At 42.0% G+C, this 15,399-nt stretch overlaps 1 protein-coding gene and 1 long non-coding RNA gene across 2 annotated transcripts in view; both read left to right on the forward strand.

Annotated features, from left to right (window-relative positions):
- Positions 1 to 15,399, forward strand: part of LOC146671045 (uncharacterized) — a 46,395-nt gene that overhangs the window by 19,540 nt on the left and 11,456 nt on the right. The window lies entirely within an intron of this gene.
- On the forward strand, positions 5,881 to 7,425 carry foxd7 (forkhead box D7). The gene has a single exon (XM_085405110.1). It carries the CDS (start codon positions 6,171 to 6,173, stop codon positions 7,140 to 7,142), a length of 972 nt encoding a protein of 323 aa, XP_085261236.1. The 5' UTR covers positions 5,881 to 6,170; the 3' UTR covers positions 7,143 to 7,425.

The following is a 15,399-nucleotide window of genomic DNA, read 5'->3' on the forward strand; positions in this document are numbered from 1 at the left end:
GGCATTTGGCCGAGCACAGCAGTTTTCTGAGTCAAAGAATACCAGAAGAACACTTAGTTCACTTAGTTTAGCAGAGCGCTGATGCATTCTGACACTCTGACCGAGGTGCAGCGTGTTACTCCGTCTTACATGGCACACGCTCCACTCGACAGCACGCTGAAAGAATTCCCACACCACTTGTGGCCCTAAATGTAAACAGAGAAATAAATGTAGAATTGAATGAAGGCCTTGTGGCAACCCAGTTTCAGACGCCTGGAACTTGATGTAAAACATTTCTGGTGTAACAGCGCCCTCTATTGGACATTTCAAGAAACTCCATCCATCTCTTTCTGGATAGGGTACACAGTTTTCAGTCAATCTGTAATCACACAGCAATCACTGTGAATGTTAATTGGAGTTATATGTGTCCATTCATTTAGTCACTTTTTTAACTGCTTGTCCATTTTAGGGTCTTGGAGCCTGGAGGTTATCCCAGCTGTCACAGAAACAGGATGCTCCCTGAGCAGGTTGCCAATCTGTCGCAGGGCTGAATAAGTGAGACAGGCAACTGTACGCTCTCCCAAACTCACCTGTGGCTAATTTACACTCACCAGTTAAAATAACAAACATGTCTTCTTAACTCTGAGAGGAAGCTGGAGTACATGCAACATGCAAACTCCACACAGAAAGGCTCTGTTTTTCCAAAATTGTCAAAAAAAACTGATGTACATAGAGATCTGTGTGCATAACTTCCAAACTGTAAAGTTACAGAAGCTGGATGCCATAAAAGCTCAGAAAATCAAAGGAGGTTTTATTGTTACTGAAGCCAGTAAATTGTTTTAATGAGGTGTTGAGCTCGCTACAAATCAGTTTGCTAATGGCAGCAGCTGTTTTTGGCTTTTCATTGTAGTGAGAGACTCAGTTTTAACTGTATCAATCTGACAACACTTTATAATAAGCTAAAAGCTGTAACTTCTCTGTAATTAAATGGAATTTCAATGTATTTTATTTGATATTATAATTTATTATTATTTACATACAAATACTTAAAGACAGGTCCACCAGAATAAGGGGGTAACAAGTCAGAATTTTACAGGAAACAAAGAAATTATATTTGCAAATATACTGTAGGTTAATTAAAGTAGTCTTTAAGTAATTTTAAGTACAAAAAGCAAAAACAAGCAATATCTCCCCATTTTAAATACGCTGTTAAGGGCGCAGCCCATGTGGAGTGGCTTATCTTATCTAACTTCCAGGTATTTCACAGACACTGCTTACCTCTACTTTTTTTCACAGTTATGTTCAAACAGTTTATTGTGAAAGGAAAAAAAAGTTAGACTTGGCTCCATCATGATAAGGTCACATAGGCCTGCAAATCTTTACATAATTTATTTATTTATTTTTGGAAGTCAGTAAGGCAGAACAGTCCTTATCACATTTACATTGATCAAATAAAAGGATAATTGAATAATAAAACATCATCGAGCAAATCAAGACAATGCATATTAAACAAATCTGCAAAAAGAAAAGAAAAAAACATAAAGAGACAAAATTAATCGGCTCCAATAATACATCCTGTGACCCAAAAAGTATATTTGTGATATAAAATAGGGAAATATTGCTTGTTTTTCTGGAAGAAATTACCATAAAATTGCACACTACCTAAAATTATTTTTGCAGTACTTTACTTACACTATAATTATTCATTTGTTTTCTGTAAAAACTGCCCAGTTACCTCTGTATTCTTTAAGTATTTGTAGCTAAATATAATTAATTTCAAATAAAATACACTGAAATTCCATTTAATTACAGGGTTGATTACACTTTTACCTCCTGGCTGTATTATAAAATGTTACCACTTGTTCAGTTAAATTTGTTGATCGCTGTTCTGTCTCAGGGTGTTTTTAGGGAAACTGGGTTCAGAGCGAGAGTTAATGATGACTTAGACCTCTAAAGTAGAAAAAAGGTAAGCCTTTGAAGAGTCTGCTCATACAGCACAGAGACAGGCTGGGTTTGTGTTTCTCTTTAAAATATAATTGAGTGGAACTCTACAGAGTATTCATTCAAGTCAGAGCAATTCAGGAAAACATTTGAAGAGTGAATGCAGAGTTTCCATCCATAGGACTGCATACTTTTAACAGTATTGTGGTTAATGTGATGCATAATGTCCAACAGACATTCAGGACACAGTTCTAGGGTTGGTAAATGCTAAATGGACTTAGTTGCTCTCTACTCTAACTAAACACTCAAAGCTTTTTTTCTTTAACTAGAACTCAAATACACAATCTATTCATACAGTTATAGCTTTATTATATTGTATATATATTTTATGATTGATTTTATTGGTGCTTCTGTGGTTAGCCCTGGTTCAATTTCAGGAGGAGACACAAGCTCAACCTCAGTGGGGTCACAGACCCAGATAAATGGGGGGGTTGTGTCAGCATAAAAGCCGTGCCAAATCAAACATGCGGATCCATCTGCCGTGACAATCCCTCGGGCATTAAGGGGACAGTTGAAAGTACCTCTTATATTTATTTATCACCACAAAAGAGTGACATTATTGGTAGAATTCAGTAGTCTGTGTGAAAAGATGAAGAGAGGTAGGAGTGCAAGAGATGATCAACTTCCAACAGACACAGAAAACCCCCTGAGGAGCAGAGGGCAACAGGAGAGAACGAGCGAGAGTGAGAACAACAGGTGTGTGTTTATGAGGACACTCATGCCCATCCATTTTCTTCCACTTATCCAATTCGAGGTCCCTGATGGGGGTCTGGAGCACATCCCAGCTGTCACCAATCTATTGTGGCGCTAAAACAGAGACACTGACAATACAGTTCAATTCAATTCTAAGCAATTTTAATTATATAGCACCAAATCACAACCAATTTGCTAATGTTTTAGTAAGGACCCTGCAATATTACAAAGGACCCCCAATAATCAAACAACTTCCCTATGGGCAAGTACTTGGCGACAGCGGGAAGGAATTATTTTTCAAAGTATTTTTCATACTTTTAAAACACATTTTCACCAGATTATATCTTCATTAGATTGCTGCCTCTAGCTTTAAGCTATAGCTCCGTGTTTATGGAGGCAGGAGCTCCGTGCACATTTAAATGATTGTGTGCCACCCCATTTTTGAGGTCTGCGGGGTCCCTCTTTCTGCTATGTTCCTGTAGGCTGTGTTCTCTAATTATGTCGATGACCTGTAGCTAAAGAGTTTACCCCTTTTGCACCACAAGATGTCAGCACTTAGTCAGAGCACCACTGTCTTGTAACTGATAGCTTGTGCCATTCATTGTAAACGGATCCAGTCACTGAGCAGAGTGGCTGAAGGGACAAGAGCGCGTTGAGATAACGAGATGCAGGGAACAGGTTGCATCACCGCCTGCATGCTACAGAGCTGTTTGTCAGCCCGTAAATTTGTGTTAATGACCAGTTCAGCTCGTGAAATTTACACATCTCGCCCTCCCCTAAACGGTGTGAGCGTGCGTATGTGTGTGTATCAGATGTGTGTTTGGCTCAGCACATCTGTTTTTTTCTCTTCTTCTTCTCTCTTTTTCTCTCTTCATCCAGTTATGATTCATGATACCTTAAATTACACGTTATATTATGTTCACTGCCCTGCCAAGATTTTAAGGGAATCAAGATGAGAGAGGGGGGCATTGTGAGAAAACAACCTCAGCTCTTTGAAGCAGTTTCAACCTCTTCCAATGAAAAACACGCTCGGAGGTTGGTTTTTTTGGGAGGGGGGGGGGGGGGGGGGGGTGTTTTTATCACTCCCTGAATCATGTGAAGTGCTCGAAGCTTTCACTGAGATAAGAAAACATTTTAACTGAAGGAGCCCGCAACAGTTTCATAACCCAGTTTCTGACCTGCGCGTATTTGCAGTGTTCAAGAAAGATCCAGTGAGACCCCCCCCCCCCCCCCCACGCCGGCACAGCTCCTGCCAAATGGTGTTATTACACCGGCCCTTCGGAGTCTGTTCAGTCTCCCACTTTCTCATCTGCGATACAGACAAATAAAATCTGTACAATGGGCGTTTTTGTTAGATAGCAGGGTTGTAATTTAATTTTTTAAAAAGGCCTTGTTGATTCCCAGATTTTACGCGTTTTATCATAAAGAAAAGAAGAAAGGCTTCATAGAGGGGGCCCCGGGTTTAATGTTGCATAGCTTTTTTGGTGACCCTTACAAAACAATTACCAGAAATAATAACATTAATTTATAATAAAGAAAGAAAAGAAAAGCGGAGGCCATATTTGTCACTGTAACATCGGGACTCATTCATCGCCACCTGAGTTCATCTGACAGCGTCTCCTCCACCGTCGGTCCCCCAATAAGTGACTCCAGCGCGTGCAAGCTCGGGAACCGTGCCGCCCTGAGAGTGGCCTACCTTCAGCTTTTGTAGTGATTTGACGCTCTCGCCTTATTGAAACCACACATTGCGCTCGGGCCTGTTTCCAATGTGAAGACATGCGTGATGAATTTGGGAAATCATCTGCAGCTTTGCTGGTACCGTATAGCCCACCCAGTCCGGACCCGGTCTCTCTCTTTCTCCCCCCGCGCCTCCCCTCTGCCCCGGGGTATCAATACGATTAGAGGCAGGAAATGTGGGAATCCCCAACAAAGGGCTCCATCATTAAACACAAACAACCAGAGGCCTCCCAACAATACCGAGAGCGCCCTCCTCTCCACACTTCTCTTTTATGTCTGAGCGAAGTGAAAATCTATTACTTTCATCCCAATATTACCAGTCTGCGTTCAGCTGCGCATTATTAAAGAGGATAATCTGGCGAGGTTATGACGGATTTATAGGTGTTCAAATGGAGAGCAGGCGGTGTAGAGTTTCGCCCAGCAGATTACGCAGACTGCACATCAAATATTGTTTCTCCCTGCATTTCACACGTGGTCACATCTAGCAATATGTCCCTGAGAGAAACGAAAGAATTCAGAATAAAATTCAGAATAAAATAGATATACGTACATAAATAAATAAAATAAGATATGAGATATAAAGGGCGCATAGTCTCTTCTTATCGGTTTATTCAAGGAAGGCGCTCATGCAAGGCAACAAATTATTATTTTCACAGCTGCCCAAAAGCAGTCATTCCAGTGTTGTACGTCTGAAAACGTGTAATTGTGAGTCAAGTGTGCATAAAGTGCGGCTGCAGGAGACTTCGAGAGGGATTAGGGTTTAAGTCCTCGCCTCGCGTAGAGAAGTGTTTGGGGATTTTCCCTCTCACACTTTAAATTATAATCTGATATCCTCCCTCCAAGGCGTCAGCCGGCAGATTCGGAAATATAAATGTGTCATTTTGGTGTAAACTGACTTTCCATCACCACCGTGCTTTAGATTTGATCGCTTTTCCTGTTTTAGTTGGAAAATAAAACGAAGAGTGGAAAAAAATACAAATAAAAAATATTTTAAATTCTTTGTATTTTGAGTCAAATCTCATTAGGTTCCATACAGAGTTTATTAAAGACTGCTTCTAGTGGCGAAGAACATACTCAAACTTTAATATTTTGCGATACAAAATTGTGATTTTAACTTATAGCCGTGAAAAGGTCACGCGTCACACTTTTCTCCAATTAACGTTTTCTGGTGTATAAAAAACACTCTTACTTGTTGCATTTTTATATATAGTTGCCAATGTTTTACGCAATTATTGTGAAATTAATTTTCCGTGGAAACTTTATTATTCCGCTCCAAACAATCTTTCCTCTGATTTCCTCGATGGATCTCTGATGTGTCCGCGTGGACTTGGCACTGATGTGCTGATGATGAGAGTGCACTGGCTGGATGGCTGGTATAGGCCTCTTTGGTCTTTGCGCCTTTGCGCGGTTTTCATTGGTCAGAAACCTTTCCCTCGTGCCTCGACGTGACATCACAAGCACCCGACCAGCAGGAAAGCAGGAGAGTTTACAGATGGTGCTGGACATCTCCGAGGACGCACGCACTTTTACGCACAGCCAGTCCTGGCCGCTTTTTTTGCGCTAAAAGTTGTGAAAATAAAAGGATATCAGCGTAGATGCTTTGCGGTTTGGAGAATCTGAAGTAGGAAGTGGACTTCTCTCGGATCGTGTATTTGTGAATGGAGATGGGCCGTGCATAAAAATCTTTTCGTCGCCTTTGAAAGAAGAGCTCTCGCTCTCCCACCTGTTGCCAGGTGGCTTTAAAACCGCGGATATCTACTATGATATTAGGTTTGGAAATCATGGAGGATATTGTTATCGACGTGGTGGGGGAAGGACTCAAAGACAGCGCAGAGGAGCAGCTTTTACCTTTGGATGAGTCGCGAAGCGAGCACGAAGACGGCACGGAGACGTCCAGCAGCCAGAGTAAAGACAGGGAGACCTTCAGCCCTGCGCCGGCGTGTCTCCCTGCTCCTAAAACCAAAGGTCCCGCGTCGGTGAAGCCCCCATACTCATACATCGCTCTGATAACCATGGCCATCCTTCAGAGCCCAAAAAAGCGGCTCACCCTCAGCGAGATATGTGACTTTATCAGCCACCGCTTCGTTTATTACCGGGAGAAATTCCCCGCCTGGCAAAACTCTATCAGACACAATCTTTCGCTCAATGACTGTTTTGTAAAGATGCCAAGAGAGCCCGGGAACCCCGGGAAGGGCAACTACTGGACGCTGGATCCCAACTCCTCCGACATGTTTGAGAACGGGAGCTTCCTGCGGCGGAGGAAACGCTTCAAGCGGCAGCATTTTCGCTTCGACCCGCTCAAAGAACAGCACCTGGAGCCCAGCGCGCTCCACGGCTTTCCACACAGCGCCTACGGGCTCGGCACGGCGGCCCTGCAGCTGCCAAGTCTGGAGATTTACCCCTACCTCCATCACCACGCGCCTTCGCAGTGCGGCCCCGCCACCATCCCACCTGTGAGCAGTATCCTGCCGGCTCTCTCCAGCTTCTTCTCGCGCAGCGCCCTGTCAGCCAAAGCTTTCCTTCAGTCTCAGCCGGGCATCGACGCTTTCTCGCCGGCACAGTGCACAGCGTATTCCTCTCCTCTGACCTCCAGCGCCGCATACGTCTCCCCCGCGCTCTTCCACCCGGCGGCTTCTCCGCACTTCCTCAGTTTACACCAGGAGTACCAGAAACTACAGACTCAGCGTGGCATCGGCGACCTGGCCAAACACATCCACACCAACGATGAATAATCCCCCCCACTCCCCTCTCCTTAAAGCGGACTTTAATTTGTATTTTCTCAGGTAAACGGAGACATTTGGAGCAGATGCTTGCAGTGGAAATTGGATGGATCTGTTTTTGTTTTTTTACAAGAATGTTGCAGAAATGCTCAAAACTTTTCCTCGATCTCCCCAACTTCATGGCAAAAACAACAGACGCCCTTTAAAAAAAAAAACCTGATCATGAATTATCATCTTTTGTTTAAATATTTAAATGACGAGTTTCCTTTACGTCTTTTTTCTGTAAAGAAATAAAGCTGAGTATTTAAACCTTGCGTTAATTTGTATTTTGCACACATGCATGTCAGGAATCATGCTTTTTGAAATCATTTAAATGTGCGTGCACGGTTTTGTTTGCTAACAGCTGTTATACCTGTTATTATTTTTATCTCTGGGTTTAAAGGGTTTTATATTCCTCGGTTTCATTTTTATCTAAATTCAAATTATTCATAGTAATGTTCAGAGGGGCAGAGAAAGTAAGCAGTCAAATTGACCTACATTAAATCAGTGCGCAGTCTTTTTTAGCCTTATGTCTTACACGCTCTCATTTTAAACACGTGACTCTCTTCTGCTTTAAATAACTGATCAAATACAAGCGAAGGTAACACTCGTAATTTTGGGATTTTTTTTTCTAATTATGGGTCTCCAAGATCTTTTATTATTTATTTAATAATCTGATGTAATATTTAAAAGGAACAGTGGCTTGTTAAATAAGAAATGTCATTATTTTTCAAAGTAATGGAGAAAAGCAACATGATGTTAAAATAAATAACAGGCGGGTCGAGGTCAAAGGCACTTTGGATGGCCTCGTTTTTAATGCGCTTTAATAGAGAAATAAGAAAGGTTCTAATCACACCAAGCTTTTAAAGTAAGACTAAGCGCATAGCTTATATTTATATGTATAAATATGTATAAATAATATTTATACAAGCTACGGTGTGTGTGTGTGTGTGTGTGTGTGTGTGTGTGTGTGTGTGTGTGTGTGTGTGTGTGTGTGTGTGTGTGTCGTTTTTATAGCCATAACGCTGAAAACATACATGCCAATAATAATTGGCTTATTTTGCAGGACCACACACAGAAAATGTGTGCAACACATTTTCATGTCAGATATTCATAAAGGCTTTCTGCTCATTTACTGACCAGAGTTTCCACACAGGAGGTTTTCCCAAACATTCCTCAATTCAGTTTATGTTTTTTCCTTTTTATAATCATGGTTTTGTCGTCTTACTTAGAAACATTAAAGAAAAAAAACTTTTAAAAATCCGATTTGAGTATTAGACAGTTTTAAAGAAGTAACTTTATTTAAATTCTGTTTTAAAAATAACAGAAATAAATAAATTCTGCCTGCGTTTTAAGCAATGCCCCTAAAAACAATCCTCCACCTCACAGGTTTCACAATAAGAAAATATATCAATCAGATATCACTCTATTTTTAATGTTGTGTTTTTTCCAATTATTTCTTTTCCATTCCCAATTTATCTTCCAATCTTTAAATCTCAGGTAAACCCAGTCTGATTAAATCAACCCCAATCTGAGGCTAAAATAAATATATCAGTCTTTCTGCTTGAGCAGAAACGCTGTGATTCAATCTGCGCGTACACAGAATAAATCTAAAAATATGTATTTCTGCTCATTTTCTGCTATTTCAAATTATCTGATTTATTTTCCCCTTTCCTTTTCATTTAAGTGCATGCGGCACTGCCTCGTAGTGAGAATGACAGTAGTAAAATAATTCGGGGGTTGCAGAGCATGGAAGTATTTATTTAATTCTATTCTGACTCTGCTTTAGATGGATTACCACGCTGAAGCTCCTGGACGGGGCTGATGGATTGCACCACACACTTAGTCCTTTAGCAGGCTTTGGCACCCAGCGAGGGACTGAAACAAATAAAAAGATTGTTACCTGATGGCGAGGTGTTAAGCTGCCCACTCCTAAAGGAAGAGCACATGCTTGCGCTGCATGTCTTCCTCTTTCTCTGCACTCCATTCAGGAAATGTCTTACCATTTTGGGATGATCAGATTTAATTCAATCTGTACTGAGGTTTTGTTTTTTGCTTTTTCTTTCTGTCTTTTTTTCCTCTTATAACCAAATGTCTAATATTTCTGGTGCTAATCTTAAACAGTGTGGCAAGAGCTGTGGTTCAGCTAATCCGTCATAAGATTCCTATCATGCACCGGGGCCCTCTTTTGCTATTAGAACTTATCTGATTGGAAAGCTAAACGTGCAGCTGCACATATATACTTTTAGTCAGCATCTGTGCTTTGCTTCTAATAGTGCTGTGCTCTACTAGAGTGTGGTGACTCTTCAAAAGTGCTAACACAGGGTCTTTATTATGCACTTTTGTTTCGCACAGAAGGTACTGATGCAGCTTATAAACAGCCACACGCATGCTTAGTATGTTCACTGAACTCTATTGTTATATGACTACAAGGATAAGGGAACTAAAATGTAGTCTGAACCATAAGTAGCTCCAGCATAATAATTGAATGCTTACACTGTTTTTGTAAAGGGAGCGCTTCATTCATAAAAGGATCTTCTTCAGGCTCCAGGGTGGATGTGCAAACCTTTTTACTCTTACTCTAGTTTTATTTATTTACTGCCCGAATGTGTGCGCACACTCATTCTTTTCCTGTAGGTATGACTAAGGCACAGAAACGCTAATAACCCCATGAAATCATTTTCTTATAACAAGCTTGTTCTGCTGGTGGGGAGCCAAACAGAAAAGTGAAGCAGACAAACGCTGTCACAGAGACTGATTGGCAGCCAGGAAGAAAGAGTCAGGGTCTTTTACTTTCTTTTTTCTTTTTTGGAGGGAGAGCACCAGTGCACCTGATAAAATAAGCAATTCAGACACCCCGGGCTCATACTCATGTGCACACACATCGGTTTTCCATACTGAGGGAGGTAAAAGTTGCCAGTGCAGTGCTTAAAGTCTTTTTTACTCTCCTTTTTTCCCCTTTGTGCGTCATTAAGTGTGACATGTTTTATTAAGTCTTCACTCGTGCTACGAGTAATACCTCTTTTTTTTCAATCATTAACAGCAAGATTTTCCCACTTTCAGCCAGACCTTTCTCTCTCTCTTTTCTGTCTTTTTATAAGGTCACCTCAGAGTTAAATACAATCTGCAAAGTCATTCTGAGTTATGAAACAAGGGGATTGAGTTTCGCACCCTAAACGGGACCACAGAGAACTTAAATCAGTGTCATGTTAAGATGATTCATCACATAAGTGGATGTGCAGCTATGTGACAGCGTGTCAGCGGTTGCGTGCCTTGTCGCACCAGCTGCGGAGGAGTTTCCGCTCAGTTCCACGCCGATGACCAGTCGGGAGCTATCTCGGCTCGTATCTGATGCGGAGCTCGCTTCTCTGGGAAAAGTGAGTCGATTCGGTCAGAACTCCATTCATGCCTGACAGCATGGCCGTACCCTGCTTTCGTTCTCCGCTCTCAAACGCCAAGCCAAACAGGCAAGATAAACTCATTGGCGGAGCACCCCGCCTCGCTGCCTTCGCTTCTTCTCCTTCCACACAGCGAAAGCGGGGTGAGCGGTGCATTCTGGGACAGCCCCTGCGAGTTCAGCCAGGACAGGAAAAACAATGCGACTGTGTTGTTTGAAATGCGTAATTTGAAATAAATTCCCCTTGAATATTTTTCTTGCCCTACACTGTGCTGTTTCTTTTAATAAGCGTCTTTATTAAGAGGCTGCCTACGAGTCGTGGGTTAAGAAAGTGTCCGAATTTGGGCTGCAGTGGGTTAATTTCACTATGGATGAACACGTTGAACCGACGTTAGTGTTATATTTCATATTTCTGTCAGATCGCCGGATCAAAACGTGCCCTTCATCTTGTGCGAGTTCTTTCCAAGGGTCGCTTGTTTTAGTGTAAATATGAGCTCAAATTGACCTAATTTGGGAAATGTTACCCCCGTAGCCATGTAAACTCTGCGTCGGGTAGATCCACTGTTGCAGATAAAGTGGTCAGTGATTTGTGTTATTTCACTGGGGTGTTTTGAGTTTTGTTTTTTTCTTTCGTGCAGATTCAGAGTGGGGTGAACAGAATGGCTACTAGGTGCTGTGGTTTTTCAGTTATCATTAGTAAATCTCACACCTTTCTGCTGAAGCGGATCACAGCTGAGGTTTTCTCTCCTCTCACTTTAATGGCTGACTTCCACGGGCCTTGCTCGCTCCTTGGCGTTTGCTTTTCCTGGCAGGGCCAATCCCCGCTGCCCTGCTTCAGGGAGTTATTCAATTATAAATCTTCCACCCTTCTTTTGCTGCCTTTTCTCTCTCTCTCTCTTTCACCGGTCTTTGTGTTACCCAGCCAAGCCCAGTAAAACGCACTGCTCCGCTGGTACACCCCTCTCCAGTCTCGTGCCCAAGAATTTATTATGCTCAGGGTGGTGAAGCGGAGTGCGGTGTGTTTTTGGAAAAGGGACCCCCCCTCGAGCCTCAGTGCCAACAGATGACAGTGACATATAGCAGGAAAGCCACCCAGAAGGAGAATGATCTCACACCTCAGCCACGCGCTCACAGGGAGTGGGAGAAAATAAAGAGTAAAAGATCTACAGCTGGGGGTGGGTGAGTCGAGGGGGGTGGCGGGACAATAAAAATCAGAATGAGAAGAGGAAAGGATGGAGAAACACAGAGGTAGAAAAACAAACAGCAAGTGAACGATCCCTTGAAGCACAGACTTATTCAAATACTTTAGGTTACTTGCTAAACTCGGACGCTGTAGTTTAATAACTTCCAAATAAACCAAAGTATGTTAAACCTCTGAGATATTCTCTTCCTACCCTCAGACCTCGGCTTGTCTCCGTCAGCCAAAATCTGGAGGAAATGCACTGCCCCATTAGGCATCTTGAGAAAATCCACAGTTGCGTTCAGGATTATACAGTACATAGATCGTTCTTTTTCTTTTTTACCACATCTGTTCTCAAAAAAACCAAAAAAATCTGCAAAGCACTCGATCTGTGCTTCACTGGGTGGCACTCGGTCTTGGCCTTGCTCCCTCCTGTGCTGCTCTCAACCTTCCTGGTGCCCTTCTGTTCCCCAGCTGGCGGCCTCATGCCCTTGCCCTGCCCATGCAGCTTGGCATTACCCTCTCCAATGTTTTTTTTTTTTTGGTGTGTGTCTGAAGCAACACGTGCCGGCTTGGCGTCAGCGTGTGAGGTATGCGCTGCAGGTAGAAGTCAGCTTACCACGAGAAACGCTCACCCTTTACAGGCCTCAGATCAGTGTGATGTCACCCACAACAGCCCCTGAACCACTTACTGCACTAAATGAGAGCCATTAGCCGTACAAACAAAGACTTAAAGACTCGGTGTCATTTAATCAAAAAAAGGGAGCAGGAAGCACAATTAACATCAGGGCTAAGGTGTGTCAGAGAGGGGTCAGGTTATAACCGTGCAGGCTCATGTTACAGTCGCGCAGTCAGAGTCCCGGTGGTCGGTGTAAACCTAATGAGAGTCAGTAACCCCAACCTAGCTGCAGCCCGCCCGCTCTGTCTGATCTCCGTGGAAGACAAAGTGGTCTGCCTTCCACACCAGGCATCGCTATGAAGAGCAGGGTACGCTAGCCAGTTAATAGTTGGAAACCTCTCTTTCTCCCTCTCCGTCTGCTCTTTTTCTCTATACCGCTCTCCCCCATTACATTTGGTTTTTCCTCCCTTCAATAACGTCTGCAGTGGCATATTACAACTTGGAAATGGATTTTAAAAGGGAGTAGAAAAGGGTGCCAGAATGGGAAAAACATGGATTGGCTCAAGGGAAGCAGATTAAGTGGGCATGCCAAACCTCACGCTTTGTAAGAAACAAGAAAAAGACCCCCTTTTTACATTAATGCCCTGAGTTGAGGACCAACCGCATAGTGGAGGGAAATCAAAAATCCCACCCTCTTCGAAAGGGAGAATGAAAATTCCAGGTGGTGAATTGTCACCTCATATGGATCCTTTCCCCTTCGGTGTCGCTGGAGTGAATAAGGCTGTAAGGTGCCGTAAGGTGCTGTGAGGCTGTCAGTGTCATTGCTGCAGGTCTCTGTGTGCTCAGGGAACTGTAAAGCCAATTCACAGGCCTGCAAACATCCTGTAACAGCAACATAAATCCACTAATTCAGGCCTTTGTGTTTGGTAATGGATGTTGTGCCGTACTATGTAGATGTGATATGATAGGATTGATTGCTCTGAAGATCACTGAGGCTGCTTTCTAGCACCGCCCTGCCACCCAAACTGTCGGCCGACGAGCCGCTCATCCCATGTTGCCTCTGTTGGTGGTCCCTGGTGTAAGCTATATTTTCCCCTCACTTCTCTCTCTCTCCCTCGCTTTTTTATAGCTAACACAAAATTGTTCCTAATTCGCTGCTGCTAGAGGGGGGTAATTTGCGGCTTTTGGCTGAGTGTCACAAGCCCCAAATTTGAAAAAGCTGCTGAGTTGAAGGCATTCTGTGAAACGCGGTAGGAGCAACAGTAGGGAGAGGAGACAGAGAGGGCCTAAATTCAATCAGCTAAAAAGGGAAAAACAGCAAAAACATGATAATCCTCAAAAGGCTGAAGGCTGCTATGCAATAATAACTGTAGGGTTATGTAAGCTGTAGCCACCAATAATTATGGCTCTTTTAATGAAATGACGACTTTAATGTCTCCTCTTTTATTCCAAGTTAATGCGATTTCCTTTTTGCTCATATTTTTTTGTCGTACTATCTTGGCTAAAAAACTGTAGCTCGTACTTCACTTGTGTTTATTTTGTCTTGTCTTAAATTCCTTTCGATTAAAAACAGCTACAGCTGATTCTCTGCTGCAAAAATGCTATCTATGAAAGCAGAAATGGTTGCTTCTTACTAATGGCAATTTAATGACGAGCCGTATTCTGGTTTAGCTCTGTATGATGGTCAGCAGGAAGCAGTTCAGTTTGGAGCACCTCAAGGACCTGTGATCAAGCCACTTTTATTTTCTCAGTAACAACAATTTTCTTCATTGCTATCCAAGCTCTCTGCAGCTGTGGCTCGTCTTACCAAGATGTACTTAATTAACTCAAAATCATTTTTAATATTTGGCAGTCTTAGGTTATTAAACTCTGACGAGCTTCCTCCAAGTTGACTTCTCTTCAGTCAGCCGAAGACAAGCCAACATAAATAGTTTCCTGTTATAATTAGACATTTAAATAGTTATTTGACTCAATAATTGTCTTTCTTTTATAAAATTTTGGCATGTTTGCTAGTATGTTTGTTAACATTTTTGTTCTTGGGTAAACGAAATGCACCATTCTCATTTGTCCAAGCTAAAGCTATCACCAGCAGCTAGCTAACTTAGCTTAAGGTAACGACTGCAAACAGTAAACTAAATCCCCAGTTTGTGTTTTAAATGTTTTTACATTCACTTAAGGAACACCATATGTAATATTTGGTGAGCTGACTTTTGTTACTATTGGATAAAGCAAACATATTTTCCCCTCTGTTAAAATTGCTTTGCTAAGCTAATGTTGACATCTATTGTTTGTAAAAGCAACAGGGACTGTGATGATTTATTTGATTTGATTTGATTCCATCAGCACAGTACCAACACTTTTGGAATCCAGTTATTGCAAAGCACTGACATTTGTAACCAGTAAACTAATTAAGTGAATTAAGTGGCCGGCTTTATCAATATTTCATTTGGATCAATGGTACTTTTCAATATCAGAAGATGCTATAGTCGCATTTCTGCAAATGAGCAGCTTTGATAATTAAAAAAAAATAAATAGAAGTTATGATTTGAAAAAATTGTTTTGGTAAAGGTATTGATAAGCTAACAAAGATTTTGAGACAGCTAGCTAAAAATAATAACATAAAATAGCTTTTATCTCCAAGTTGTTCAATTTTAAAGCTGAAAGCAGATAAATGAAGAAAAAGCTAAAAGTAGTATATGGCTGAAAAAGATGCAAGTATTAAAATAAACAGCTGGGGGAAAAATATCCAGATTTGTCTAAACTGCTTAACAACTCTAAAAGAATAAATAAATAAAATATATTTTTTTATTCTGACCTACTGTCTACATGACGCTGGAAGGTCATGCAAACAGGAAGTACGAGTTTGGTTGGCCACTAGCTGTGTTGGTCACAGTGTCTGGATCTCTCTTTACACCCAGTGCTCTACTTTCCCAGAGCGAAGGGGGCTGAGAGCTCTTCCACGGCCTCGTCGACACAAGCGCCCTGAGAGGTGCTCATTCATTTTGATTAACAGGGCCTTCCTCGCTCTCATCCC

The sequence above is a fragment of the Rhamphochromis longiceps genome, linkage group LG4, assembly GCF_057381845.1.
Source record: "Rhamphochromis longiceps isolate RC_006_pf linkage group LG4, R_longiceps_female_GT1.1, whole genome shotgun sequence".
NCBI classification, from domain to species: domain Eukaryota; kingdom Metazoa; phylum Chordata; class Actinopteri; order Cichliformes; family Cichlidae; genus Rhamphochromis; species Rhamphochromis longiceps.

Bases quoted from the DNA above. Each gene is read 5' to 3' on its own strand.
- foxd7 (XM_085405110.1), top strand. From the start codon at position 6,171: ATGATATTAGGTTTGGAAATCATGGAGGATATTGTTATCGACGTGGTG.